The 14,130-nt window shown below is 42.4% G+C and overlaps 1 protein-coding gene across 1 annotated transcript; it reads right to left on the minus strand.

The window, feature by feature from the left end:
- Window positions 1-311: 311 nt before the first annotated feature.
- On the minus strand, window positions 312-4,298 carry TLR7 (toll like receptor 7). The gene has a single exon (XM_009913820.2). The coding sequence runs from the start codon at window positions 3,910-3,912 to the stop codon at window positions 787-789; it is 3,126 nt and encodes a 1,041-aa protein (XP_009912122.1). The 5' UTR covers window positions 3,913-4,298; the 3' UTR covers window positions 312-786.
- Window positions 4,299-14,130: the final 9,832 nt, after the last annotated feature.

The raw sequence follows: 14,130 nt of genomic DNA on the forward strand, positions 1-14,130 counted from the left end.
TTTTAGCCCATACACATTATTCAAAGTGTCTTCAGAGTTATGAGCTTTTTGACTATGCAATAGCGGGAGAGCTCCCAAGCCCCTGACAGCAGCAGTCCTGCCAGAACTTTCTTTCCCCACCGACTAGGGCTGTTGCCCACTTGGACAGAAGTGGTAGGCTCAGCAGCTGTAAGCCTGAGATTAAAGATAATTATTCTTACATTTTCCTGACTCCTAAAATCAAAGCGTGAGCTTTGCTTAGGGTATTTTCTGAGATGAATCTGTCACCAAATGCTTTTCTTGTTTTTCATAAATACACCAAACACAGAAACTTTCATTTTCTATTAAAATCACATTTACTCCAACAGTGATCTGAACAGCAGCAACTTTAGGCACGGCCAAACTCCTCCCGGCAGTCTGTGTACTAGAGTAAGCTGAGCAAGTGTCTCACCCACACTTGACCCAACCACAGGAGATGCTGGAGGCCTCCAGTGAACTGAAAGCTGGAAGTGGTGATTCTGTTCTAAACCAGGGACTTCCAGTTGGTAGTGCATCTTCTCTTGCTGTGCAGCAATCAGTGCCAAGCAAGGTGCATGTCAGCTAAACATCCATGCTGGCAACAGTTTCTGTGCAATCTTGTCATAGCAAAACAAGTGAACTATCAGCTTTGGGACTAATTGTACATTTTGTTTGGGGGTATAATATCACAATTACGTTTGTCCTCCACACTTCAACAGTTTCTCCAAATGAAGTTTAGCATCTTTTGCTCACTGTGCATCATAACAACTTTTATAGGGAAGGGTAGAGCTAAACAGTTTCTTGGAGAAGCTTGTTATAAGTCAGCGTATTGCTCGTAGCTATTGCATTTTTCAGGCACTGCCAGAAGTAGGGCTGAGATCGAGGGTTAGTTGGCCATTCCAGGACAGAACTTCTGCACAGCCTCTTCCTCAGCCGGACATACCGGGACTTCTGCAAAACCTTCTCAAGAAATATCAAGACGATGACATCCATTTTTTCATCTAGAAGCCGCTGGTGGGCCATGTAAAATGTTGTCTTGAAGCTGCCGCTTTTAATATACTTGTTGGTCAGCACAAATATGGTCTTTTTGCTCAGCTGAATGCTCTGGGAAAGGTTGTCAAAGACTGGCTGTCCTGGGAGCCAGTCCCTTTCTTGCAGGCATAAGTTGAACTGTTTGGCTTTTTGATCTTCCAGCCTCTCAACCAGTTCTGTCAGCACCCAGTCATTCACAGCTGGATCTTCATTGTCATAGGCAATAAAAGCATCGTAGCAAGCATCTGGTAAAGATAAACGCCGATAGCCCTTCAACTTGGCAGTGCAGTAATGGTAACTATACCACACATCCCAGAAATAGAGATGGCTCGTCACTGTGAACACCATAAAGCCTAGGACAGCTGAAGCTGACAGAGCATACAGGATCAAATACGAGGTGTCCAGCTCACAGGTATACAGGTCCAAGTAAACCACGCTCCTTCCTTTATGTGCCCCTGGGCCAGCACAGGTCACGTCTGTGGCCAGAAGAGGAATAGTCACTTGAGTCTGATTGATCCACCAAACAAACCACACGGCATCACAGTTGCACTTGAAAGGATTACCATGCAAAAGCAGCATCCTCAGGTTGTTAATGACACTTTCAGGGAAGCTAGATTTCTTAATTACTTGGATCTTGTTTGAGCTGAGGTCCAAATATTTCAATTTAAAAGCACCTCTGAGAAAATATTTGGTTAGCCGTTGAATGCGATTGTTTCGGAGCATCAGTTCTTGGAGGGATGAAGAGCAATTGGACAGCTCTCGGGGAACAGTAGCCAGAAGGTTATTGCTGAGGTCCAAAGTTACTAGTTTCTTCAGATAGTGGAGCGTTCCCCAGTTGAAACTCTTCATCTGGTTATTGGTTAAGTTGAGGATCTTGAGTTCTGGAGGCATAGCTTCAAAAACACCAGGAGGCAAAAAAGCAAGTGAGTTGAAGGAAATATCTAGTTGTTCCAGGCTGGTCAGATTCTTGAAGAATGACAAGTATCTAGCACTCCCATCCATCCATAAAACATGTAAATGATTTCCTCTGAATTCTAAAATTTGAAGAGATTGACTTTCCATTCCTGTGTCAATAGAGGTAGAAATCTCATTCTCATTCATCATCAGCTTCTTCAGATGGGCCAAGTTTTTAATAAAACTAAGGACTTGAGTAACACCTTCTGCCAGAAAATAATGTTTGTTATTGCTCAGGTCTAGAATTTCTAAAAGATTTAGCTCTTTGAAAGCAGTTGAGTATAGCAAGTCAATCCTGTTATTAGAAAAATCCAGGTATTTCAATCCAGACAAATAGTTGAATTCACTTCCATTTAAAGTTTGACTTATTGCATTACCTGACAAGTTGAGGCATCTGAGGAAACTAAGATCATGGAAATCTGAGGGGTTAATAAAAAATATGTTGTTTCTGCTTAAATCCAGAGTTTCTCCGTATTTCAGGCACTCTTCCTTAACTGAAGATTGGTAGGAAGCAGCCTCTTTGTCTTTGGACCTGCAACTTCGCCCATACTCATCATACCTGAAATAATGCAGCTCTTGTAATACTTGCCTCTTGTATTGCTCTACTGAAATCCTACTGTTAGAGCAAAATCCATAAAAGTTGCTTTCACCTGAAGAAGGAGAAATTTTATTCATTGAGAGGTCTATGAGTTTAAGAGCTGGGAATTCCTTGAACACTCTCAGGTCAGCAACTTTAATAAAATTAGTCCCAAGATCTAACACTGTTAGATTTCTAAGACTGAGCAATGGATCCAGGTTTCCTTCTCTCAGTTCTTTAAAGACATAACCCCTGAGCCTGAGGGTTTCCAAGTTAGAGAGGAAGGAAAATGTCTTAGACAGATTCAAGGATGGTGAATACACCTTCAGTTCAAAATTAAAGGACAGATCAAGCTCTACAAGGCTGGGGATAAACTTCAAAAATTGAGCATCTCCAATCTCCTTTATGAGGAAATTTTGGGAGAGGTCGAGAACTTCGAGATTCCTGGTGTTTTTAAACCAGCTACTGGGTATGCTATGAAGAGAGTTACTGTGAAGTCGCAAAGTTCTTAAATTTTTCAAGGCATAAAAAGCCTTTGAATGTATCTCAATTGTGCTCTTGGGGCAGGGAATACAAGGATATGGGGCATTGTAGCAACGTGGGCAATTACCACTTAGATCAAGAATTTCTAGGTTGTGAAGGGCACTTAAATCATGTTCCTCAATCACTTGAATCATGTTATTGTAAATATACAATTCCTTTAAAGTAGATGACAAATTGGGTGGGATATGAGTTAAGTTGTTAGACTTCAGGGATAGTATTGTTAATTTTTTCAGCTCCAGAAAGGCTGTTTTTTCAATTTCAAATGAAACATTGCATGGATTGCGGTAGTAACAGTTCTGTCCCAGATACAATACTTCTACGTTTCCTAGCTCTGACAAATTGGCTTTCTGGATAGAAAAGATACTGTTCGCTTCCAGGCTCAGCAGACTTAAAGTACTAGGAAGACCCTGGGGTATTTCCAACAGCTGGTTTGCATCCAAATACAATGACTTCAATCTTGTCAGGGCAGCAAAACTGCCATTCTCAATCTTCAGTCTCCTGGTGCACACATGATCTTTGGGCCCCATTCTGACAGGCACACAGTTGCATCTGAAGTCAATCTCCACAAGGTTTTCGAGATGAGCAAAGGATGTTGGAGAGATATGGGGGATATGGTTAATAGTCAGGGTAAGGTTGGTAGCGTTTGCAGGGATCCCTCTGGGGACTTCCATGAGACGCCGATCGGTGCAGTCCACTGTCACGGTACCTTCAAAGGCTTTAACATCACAGGGTAAACTTTTGGGAAACCAAGATCCTGACAGCAGTATCGGAAATAGGAAGAGCAAGACAAACGGGAACGCATTTGACATCCTTGCACAAGGTACCTAAACATAAGGAAATAGGGAGGTATTAATTTAAATGCAACGGGAACATGTCACAGGATATCAGATCAAGCATGTAATGGGTTAGCACAAATACACAGCTAACCTGGAGTCCTGTCTCTCACAATAGCTAGAAGTGGACGTGCAGGTAGGATGATAAGTTTGGGGAAGGCATATGTTGGCATTTCCTCAAATGCTTTCTTTACTTTCTTATCACTGTTATTGTACTGTTAAGATAAAGACCACTCTCTATAATGAATCATAAAAAAAAACCTACTGAAAAAATGACAAAGCAGGTGAATAAAGGCTATGTCTTTGTGAATTTTCTTTTTTAAGGGGAAACAAATGCTGTTAAACATCCAGCAGATTGCCATTGTACGATAGCGTAAATGAGCAAAGTTAATTTTTTGAAGCATATGAAACAGAGAAAATCTATAGTCACTTAAAAGCTAGTGTAAATTTTCAAAACCACACTAACATGTCAGTGCCTAATTTGAATTTCACATTATCATAAGAATTCTTAGAATCATAGAATATAATCATAGAATTATTTAGGTTGGAAAAGACTTTTAAGATCATCACGTCCAACCATTAGCCTAACAATGCCAAGTCCACCACTAAACCACGTCCCTAAGTGCTACATCTACACATCTTTTAAATACCTCCAGAGATGGTGACTCCACCACTGCCCTGGGCAGCCTGTTCCAGTGCTTGACAACCCTTTTGGTGAAGAAATTGTTCCTAATATCCAATCTAAACCTCCCCTGGCACAACTTGAGGCTATTTCCTCTTGTCCTATCATGTTATTTGGGAGAAGACTCACACCCACCTTGCTACAACCTCCTTTCAGGTAGTTGTAGAGAGTGAGAAGCTCTCCCCTGAGCCTCCTTTTCTCCAGGTGAAACAACTCCAGTTCCCTCAGCTGCTCCTCATAAGACTTGCACTCTAGAGCCTTCACCATCTTTGTTGCCCTTCTCTGGACACGCTCCAGCACCTCCATGTCTTTCTTGTAGTGAGGGGCCCGAAACTGAACACAGTATTTGAGGTACATCCCCCCCCAGTATAGGGGGAGGATCACTGCCCTACTCCTGCTGGCCACACTGTTTCTGATACAAGCCAGGATGCTCTTGGTCTTCGTGGCCACCTGGGCACACTGCTGGCTCATAATTAGCCAGCTGTCAGCCAACACCCCCAGGTCCTTTTCCATCAGGCAGCTTTCCAGCCCCTCTTCCCCAAGCCTGTAGCTTTGCATGGGGTTGTTGTGACCCAAGTGCAGGACCCGGCACTGAGCCTTGTTGAACTTCATACAGTTGGCCTCGTCCCATCGATCCAGCCTGTCCAGATCCCTCTGGAGACCCTTCCTACCCTCGAGCAGATCAACACTCCCACCCAACTTGGTGTCATCCGCAAACTTACTGAGGGTGCACTCGATCCCCTCGTCCAGGTCGTTGATAAAGATATTAAACAGAACTGGTCCCAGTACTGAGCCCTGGGGAACACCACTTGTGACCGGCTGCCAACTGGATTTAACTCCATTCACCACCACTCTCTGAGCCCGGCCATCCAGCCAGTTTTTTACCCAGCAAAGAGTACACCCGTCCAAGCCATAAGCAGACAATTTCTCCAGGAGAATGCTCTGCGAAACACTGCCAAAGGCTTGACAACAGCCGCAGTCTTTCCCTCGTCCACTAAGCAGATCATCTTGTCGCAGAAAGAGATCAGGTTAGTCAAGCAGGACCTGCCTTTCATAAACCCATGCTGACTGGGCCCGATTACCTGGTTGCCCTGGACATGCCACGTGATGCCACCCAAGATGATCTGCTCCATAGCCCTCCCTGGCACCGAGGTCAGACTGACAGGTCGCTCGTTCCCCGGATCCTCTTTCCAGCCCTTCTTGTAGATGGGCATCACATTTGCTAACCTCCAGTCAACTGGGACCTCCCCGGTTAGCCAGGACTGCTGACAAATGATGGAAAGTGGCTTGGTGAGCACTGTCGCCAGCTCCCTCAGTACCCTTGGGTGGATCCCATCTGGTCCCACAGACCTGTGTGTGTCTAAGTGGTGTAGCAGGTCGCTAACCATTTCCCCTTGGATTATGGGGGCTTCGTTCTGCTCCCCATCTCTGTCTTCCAGCTCAGGGGGCTGGGTACACTGAGAATAATCAGTCTTGGAATCAAAGACTGAGGCAAAGAAGGCATTAAGTACCTCAGCCTTTGTCACTATGTTTCCCCCCACATCCACTAAAGGATGGAGATTCTCCTTAGCCCACCTTTTGTTGTTAATGTCTTTATAGAAACATTTTGTATTGTCTTTTACCACAGTAGCCAGATTAAGTTCTGGTCATGCTTTGGCCCTTCTAATTTTCTCCCTGCATCGCCTCATGACATCTTTGTAGTCCTCCTGAGCTGCCTGCCCCTTCTTCCAGATGTCATGAACTCTCTTTTTTTTCCTGAGTTCCAGCCAAAACTCTCTGTTCAGCCAGGCTGGTCTTATTCCCTGCCAGCTCGTCTTTTGGCACATGTGGATGGTCTGCTCCTGGGCATTTAAGATTTCCTTTTTGAAGAATGTCCAGCCATGTAGCCAAGTGTTGGTTTGCATCATGCGTCTGTTCCTGCCTGCACTTTTTCCACTAACTGGTAAAATAGAGGAAAAGATAACCTGAGCACCAATCCCTCTGAATCACAGCCCCAGAGCTTTGTAGTCTTGCTTGATTCTGCCCAGGTTCCAGCTTACCATGTCATTCATGCCCACATGAGAGTGTCTAGTAAGTGTCAGAATGGATATATGGTTGACCTAAGCCAGTTAATGGCTGTACTTCCAGATGGTTTAATACCAGCTTGCATTTTCACTGTCGCATAAGGACAGGGGGCCAAGAGGGCACTGTATCAATGCGAAGTGTAAAAATGAAAATCAAAGTCAGATTTAAGATTGAGCATGTCCCATAAAAGAATAATAAACAGTAAACAATTGTGGCCAAAATCCTACAAGCATTTAAAGAACCTTCCAAAACACACTCTCTGTCTGTCAAGTCTTTGTGGTCTTGGCTACTTTATGGATTTGTCTGCATTATGGGAAGAGTAATAAGCTTTTAATATTTCACAACTTAACTTACTTATTAGTTACTTCCTCAGCAGCAGTCAATGTCAAAGAAACCCCGTCCCTCTGGCCAGAGGCAGCCAGCCAGGCAAGCAGGCTGCCAACCTTGGCTTGCCTAGCACAGGCAGAGGGACCATGAGCATTTTCCTGCCTTGCACAGCTTCTTAACTGCCTGTGCCTGGTGCTGGTCAAGAGATTTAAAGACAATAAAACCCACAATAATCAACATCATAATTTCTCCCTGGAAAACTCAGTGTTGAAGGCTTGGAGATGCATGGCACACAGAATGCTCTTAAACAACCAGGATTAGTGATGCATGGAATAATATTGACTGAATGTCAATACCCAGTTAAGCAGCTGAAAATCAGATGATTAGGTAAAGTGTTCGAGCTACTCGGAAATGTTTTTTTGCTTTAGCTGGGACACAAGAACATATAAACACCTGCTCATACACTATGTGAAAACCCTGTGGAGTGTTGCCAAAGACATGCCTTGCAGGTGGCACAGACTTGGAGATTAATTAAGGCTTCCTGTTGTATGCTCTGTTTACTTAGACCACTGTGTCCCCTGTATAACAACTTTGTGTTTCTGTGTTACCTTAGATAACTATGCTAAAATCTAGCTATGCATCTGTGTATCTGGAGGAGTGCTCTAGTGACTGGCAGGGCAGCAGATGTGAGAGAAGGCAGATCAAGTCTCACACAGCACTGCACTTCTGCTATCTAGATTCAACAGCCAAATGGAGTCACTTTGGGGATTCATTCAGTCAGCTTTTGAATACAAACTTCAGTATGGAAGGAAAAAAAATGCTAAGTCCACTGCAGATGTTGAATTCAGTGTATTGTCACATGAGATTTGTATTGGTAACCTGGTACTGTACCCCACCACAGCCTTTCCCATTGTCAGGAGGTGCTATGGTGCTTTCTTATTTTCAGCAGATCCTCAGAAAAAAGGCAATGTAGCTAAATATCGTGGCTGGTAGCCATGACTGTCATTCATACAATTACTCAGGGAAAACTAAGCTGGACTAATCAGGCTATGCCTGTGAATTCACATTTCATTATGTTCAACTCTTGTGAAGTCATTTGCTAAGAATCAAAATAATCTTCATTTGGTTTATAGCAATTCACGTTGGAAACTCACCCACACGGCGGCCACTGGGTAAGACAGCTCACCAGTGTCTTCAGTACAGTCTAACCAACCAACTTTAGAAGATGAGTAACTTTTCTGATTTCTTGATGTAGACAAGCACTTGGATGAAAATTATGAATAGGAATAATCAGAGTAAGCTGGGAGCTAATTTGGAGAACATAAAATGCATTAATTTCCTCCCACCATCCTAGCTCTTTTTTTCAGAACTTTTCTTCCTCTACTAATATGGGCAGGGATGTGGGAGGGAGAAGGAAGGACTCTACCATTGATGTTAATTACATGGAGAACCGAAGGTCTTTCTTTGAATGAAAAGGGACATTGCAGAAGAAAAATCTGGCTATGTTCTTGTAAATATTTTGCCTGCGTTCTTTTCCAAGGGACACACTATATTATGCATGTAAAAGACTTTATTAGGCTAATGAAAAACCAAAGAGTGCCTATCCTAACTGAACGGCCGGTGGTGCCCCAGTTCCTGCCTACCTCTATCTCTTGCTTTGCCAGACCAGCGTACCCCAAGGGCCAGCATCGTTAGTCAAGGCAGGTGCCCATGGAGCACAGGGGGGTGGGAGGGAAACCGCAGGGACTCTGCACTGCAGGACATGTCCATCCATCACATGGATGCCATTTATCTTCGTCTGCTGATGCACGCCACAGCAGACCATGAAGTGCCGACCCTCACCAGCCATGGACACGGCACCTGCAGCCACTGAGGGAAATACTGACAACCACTGCGGATCAAACTCCAGCAGCTTGTCTTCCTTTAAAAGAAGGAAGGAAAACCTCTGCTTCTAACTGGGAGTCAAACCACAGATTTGCTGCTCTTGAGGAAATGTTAATTAGAATCACCCTTTAAAGATTTGCTAAACTGAATTAAAACCTTCTGTCCAAGCAATAGAGCAGGGCTCGGGCAAGGCGAGATTGCAGTCTAGATTGCCACAAACTTTCCACGTGAGCTCATTCTTCGCCACTGCACTCAGACACCTAATTTTAGGCACTTACCCAAGTTCCTCAATTGATTGCCATCAACGTGGACTGCACTGACGTTCAAGAGGGAGCGGGAGAGGAGGGCGGCCGCTCCGCCGGCGCTGCTCGGCTCTGAGCACGGAGGGAGCTCTGCCCGACCACGCACCGAACACAGACTAACGGCGCAGGTTTTGGTGCCTAAAATTAGGTGCAATGAACCTGGGCCTTAAAAGCCTTCATGAATAGGTTTGTAGGTTTCTTAAGAAGTCCAAAACGCCTTTTGAAACGTTCGCAATGCTCAGATTTTGAACTCTCATGTATTGCAGTATTTTTAGGAACCAAAGTGTTGTTGCAGAGCCAGCCTAGCTCCTACCATCTTTGTGCTTCATTTCTTTGTATATCCTTCTGTTTCCCAATACCCTTTTAATGCATTAGCTATTTTTACTGTAAACTGTTACACTCTGGTGCTGTGTCCAACTATCTGCACGTGTAACACCTTGTGTCTATTATAGTACCAGCACAAATAAAAAAGATTGTTTTAATTAGAAGAAAAAAGCAATGCTGACTTGTGCAATGTCTTTGCAATGAGAAGCTAGTTTAAAAGTACAGCTAGAGGCATGCATGTGAACTGCTCTTTGTGATCTACACTCGGCTTTATAAGAAGTTCAAAAAGCACTAATCTGCCAGTATTAACTAGCATGTGCACAAACCCATAATGATTTAGGGCATTCTTCAAATATTCAGCAACAAAACAGCTAGGTGTTTCTGAAGCAAGTTTTCCTGTAGGGGTTCCATATGCATTTTAAGAGGTGGCAGGGGGAAGGCTAGAGAAAAAGAACACCTCAGAAGTTACAGCAATTAGAAAACACATTATTATACTCTCTGTAGCGCAGCAGTACAAATAAACGCTAGCCAGTTAGTACTAGTGCAAATAAATGCTTTCCTTTCCTGTCATCACGTATTGCAGCTTCTACCCACAATAGTAAATTTGAACATTTAGAATGCAGAAAAGGAGATTATGTTCTTGAAAGTCTTCTACAACAGTTCCAGTCAAAAAAGGTCTAAGAGCAAATTTAAAAGGAAATTTTAACATACCATTTTCTGTGTCTTCCAGGTCTGGCAGCTTTGTTGTTGGAGGAGACTATAAGTCAGAGCAGAAGAAAACAGTATAAAAGAGGTCCCCACTGGTTCAGCTCAGGTGCAGAGGCGAGTAGAACATGACATAACTCACTCAGGACAACAGCAGTAATCACTACTCTATCACGACTCTTCAGCTGGACTGCGACTTGAGAAATAATTAAATGTGAAACAAGTGCTGCAACCTACTTCCTCAAACATTTGTACTTAAAATTAAAAAAACAGTATCTCATTTACTCCTCCACACCCCATAAAAATAACTGACTAGTCTTATTTTTTCCCTTTTAAGCAAATTCTCATATTACTCATACGTTTATGCGCTGTTGTGACAAAAGGGTTTTTTGTTTTCCCTTTGGTCTCATATGCTGCAATTTGTTCTCTTTTTTGCTACATTTGAACACGGTTTTAATTTCAAACTGTGGACTTTACCTAGCTACAGTGTCAAACCATAAAGAACTATAATAAGACCTACTCCAAGAAGATAAACATCCAAGCCATGGGGAACCCCAAAGGAGGGCAGTTGGAAAATACTTGGTGACAGAGCGTAAGATCAATCAGCTACGAGGGAAATGTGTTACATACGGGTAACATTCACTTCAGACAACTAAGATTTGCAGAAGCTCACGTTCCTTCTCTCTGCCCCCCCCCTTTTTTAGTGTAAGCTGCATGGACAGAAATTGTTAACTGACATCAACAATATTTTATATGTTGAAGTTTAGTGATTTGTGTTATTATTATTGTTTGGGGTTCATTTCTGCTGCAAATACCTTCAAGAACTGGGACAAATCTCAAGCTGAATACTTTGTGGAAGAAATGTCTATTAAGTGAATGGGACTTTGGGGAAGGGAACCAAATTAAACCAGGAAAAAAAGGAGAGTGGTAAGGGCATAGGAAACAGCATACAAAAAGTAAAAACTGTGTGCGACACTGCAGAAGGGATAAAGATGACATGGCCAGACTTAAGCTGGTGACAATCCAGCATTTCATGGAACATGGTCGTGTTTGAGAATTCCTTACTTAGAAGTTTCTAGGCTTAGCAGGACAGACTAATTCAATAATTAGGACATTTGGGGGGGGGGGAGTATGTCTTCTTTCCCTATGTATTTGTCTTTAAATTTTAAGTAATAGTTCATAATTTCTCTGACTCTTGTGGAGCTGAGGAACTCATTTCAGAAGACTGGAACCTGAAGAATGACTAGGGAAAGAATTTGCAATCATACTTTGAAATTCCCTGGGTTTAGTGGCCAAGTCATATAGACATAAACAAAACCAAGGAAGCGTACAGCATCATTACTGTTTCAATCAAGGCCTAGGAGATGGCTCATTAATTCAACATAGGTTCAGGACTATATTGATCACCTTTGTGCCTGATTACTAAAAGTACTGTAATAAAGTATGATTCCTCTGCTATTTACTGGTAACTGAATTTTTCTTCTGATATGAGATGCAGTGAGGTTTTCATTTTGGGTTATTATAATAAATGCAGACATCTCACTAAAATCCTGCTGCGTTCTGCAGTGCCATTCAAATCATTTCTGGTAGGAGCAAAACCTTCCTTGCAAACACCCTACACGAGTTATTCCACTCCAAATATTTCATAGATTGTATGTCACCAGAACGGAAAGTTAGCTTCCATGCATTTATAGTTATTCACCTTATTATAAAGCAAATGTGCTTTATTAGTTGTGAAATAGTACCTAAGAGAATGACTTGGCACAAGTTGGATTGTGAAAGTTGATTTCTTCAAGCACCTAATCATGTCCCTGGTATATGACACTGGAACATCACTTAAACATGAGATGCTTAATGCCCACTCGCTTTGGTTGTAAGTAAGTAGGTTTTCTAAAGCACAGCGTCCAGTCACCAAACCCTGTAATTTTTGACAGGTGCTCAGTGTCTTTGGAGATCTCCCTTGCAATCTATACCTACAAACTTCGGAAATTTTAATAGCTGCGTTGGCGCTTTGCCTTTTCTTTCGGACTAAGGCTGATTTAAATTTTTTTTTTTTATTAGGAACTTGCTGTCACCCAGCCAAGAGCACGAGTTTCAATTCCATGCAGAGCGAAACTGCCTCTTTAGCTGAACGGTAATAGAAACGCAGAGCGCTTTTTTGCTTTTTTTTTTAACCTAAGAAATGCAGGAAGCAAAATACAGCACTATTTCCCTTTGAAAGGTGGGGGGTAAATGCAAAGGAGCTCAGCAGTCCAGAACTTCAGAACTGTAATTTGATTTTTAGAGGAACAGGGAGTCACTGATACACTGATTTTAAAAGTTCAGGTTTCCCTCGGATGTTGTGTAAAATCTCTTTTGCCTCCTGTGAAACACAAAGTAACTGAAAGCAGAAAAGTACTTCCTACTGCACCACGTGCTAGGGGAGGTCCCACTGGTAACAATGCATGTATTTTGCCACCCCTGTGAGCAAAGAATATAATTTAAAATAGAGCAAGAGTCTTTACTCTCCTTTATCTGTCATCTACAGGTTTGGTTTTCAGTTAGATTGAAATGGGACTGATGCACATTACATTTTCTTTTTTTTCCTCTTCTAAATGAAAACTTAGAGCAAGTTGCTTTAGTTTCTTTATCAAAATCAGGATTCTGTTGTGTTTATCTTAAAGCTGGGTAGTTTACCTAAAGTCTTGAAGTCTTGAAGTAATGTCCTTTCTCTAATGTGCTAACCCTCATACCAATAATTCTGATAGCACCCCAAGTATTCATGCTTAATACCACATTCAGTGTAACATTGCATAATTTACCCAGGAAATTATCAAAGAGATAAGTTAAAAGTTGCTCAGGTTTTGAAATACATAAGTGGCTCTTTAGACTGATGTAGACAGATGATGAAAAGAACCACAAAGAGAAATGGATAGCAAAATTGAGGAAATGATAACAAAATCACTTGCAGAAGCCTTAAGGGATGTAAAAATACAGGATCCTCGCTAGCAGCAGTTGCAGAAATGTGTTTGCAGGCACTAAAAATAACCAAAACAATAAGCAGAAGACAATAGTAGAGAAGACTGGCCTACAACAAGGGCAGAGGAAGCTCTCAGAGCTCTGGTGAGGGAGAATCACAGATCTGCACAAGAGCTTGCCCAATCGCCCAGTTTGCTGACATATGGCTGAGGGAGCCACTACCACGACAGAAATAAGACTTTCCCATTTCTGAAAGCTGAGGCTACCCCAGTGCCAAGACTGACCATTTGGTGTTTACAACAGGTTAAAACTGTTTGATTACCAAAGGCGCCTGGTATTCAAAGAACAGAATAGAATAGAATAATTTCAGTTGGAAGGGACCTACAACGATTGTCTAGTCCAACTGCTTGCCCAATTCAGGGCTGACCAAAAGTTAAAGCATGTTATTAGGGGCATTGTCCAAATGCCTCTTAAACACTGACAACCTTGGGGCATTGACCACCTCTCTAGGAAGCCTGTTCCAGTGTTTGAGCACCCTCTCATTTAAAAAAATGCTTCCATTTAAGCCACTTATACAGTGTATACTGTATAGTATAAACTTATACTGGTGTATACTGTATAAAATCTAAACAGTCCAGTCTAAGCCTCCCCTGGCACAGCTTTGAATCATTCCCACGTGTCCTATCACTGGGACCTAGGAGGATTCAAACACCTACAATTACAACATTAGATTTGTTTTTTTCCCTCCAGAATCCATTACTGACTGCATTACGAGTACTTAACCATAAGCTTTCTCAGCATACAAGAGGCAAAACTGTTTTCATAATGATTTTAATTCTCCAATGTTAAAGTATTCAAGACCAGCTAGTCTAACATAGTTCACTGGCTGCACAGTAAAGTACTGTGGTACCTTGTAATAGAAACCTGAAGCTCTATTGACTGTGCAGT

Source organism: Haliaeetus albicilla, chromosome 25, assembly GCF_947461875.1.
Source record: "Haliaeetus albicilla chromosome 25, bHalAlb1.1, whole genome shotgun sequence".
Classification (NCBI taxonomy): Eukaryota; Metazoa; Chordata; class Aves; order Accipitriformes; family Accipitridae; genus Haliaeetus; species Haliaeetus albicilla.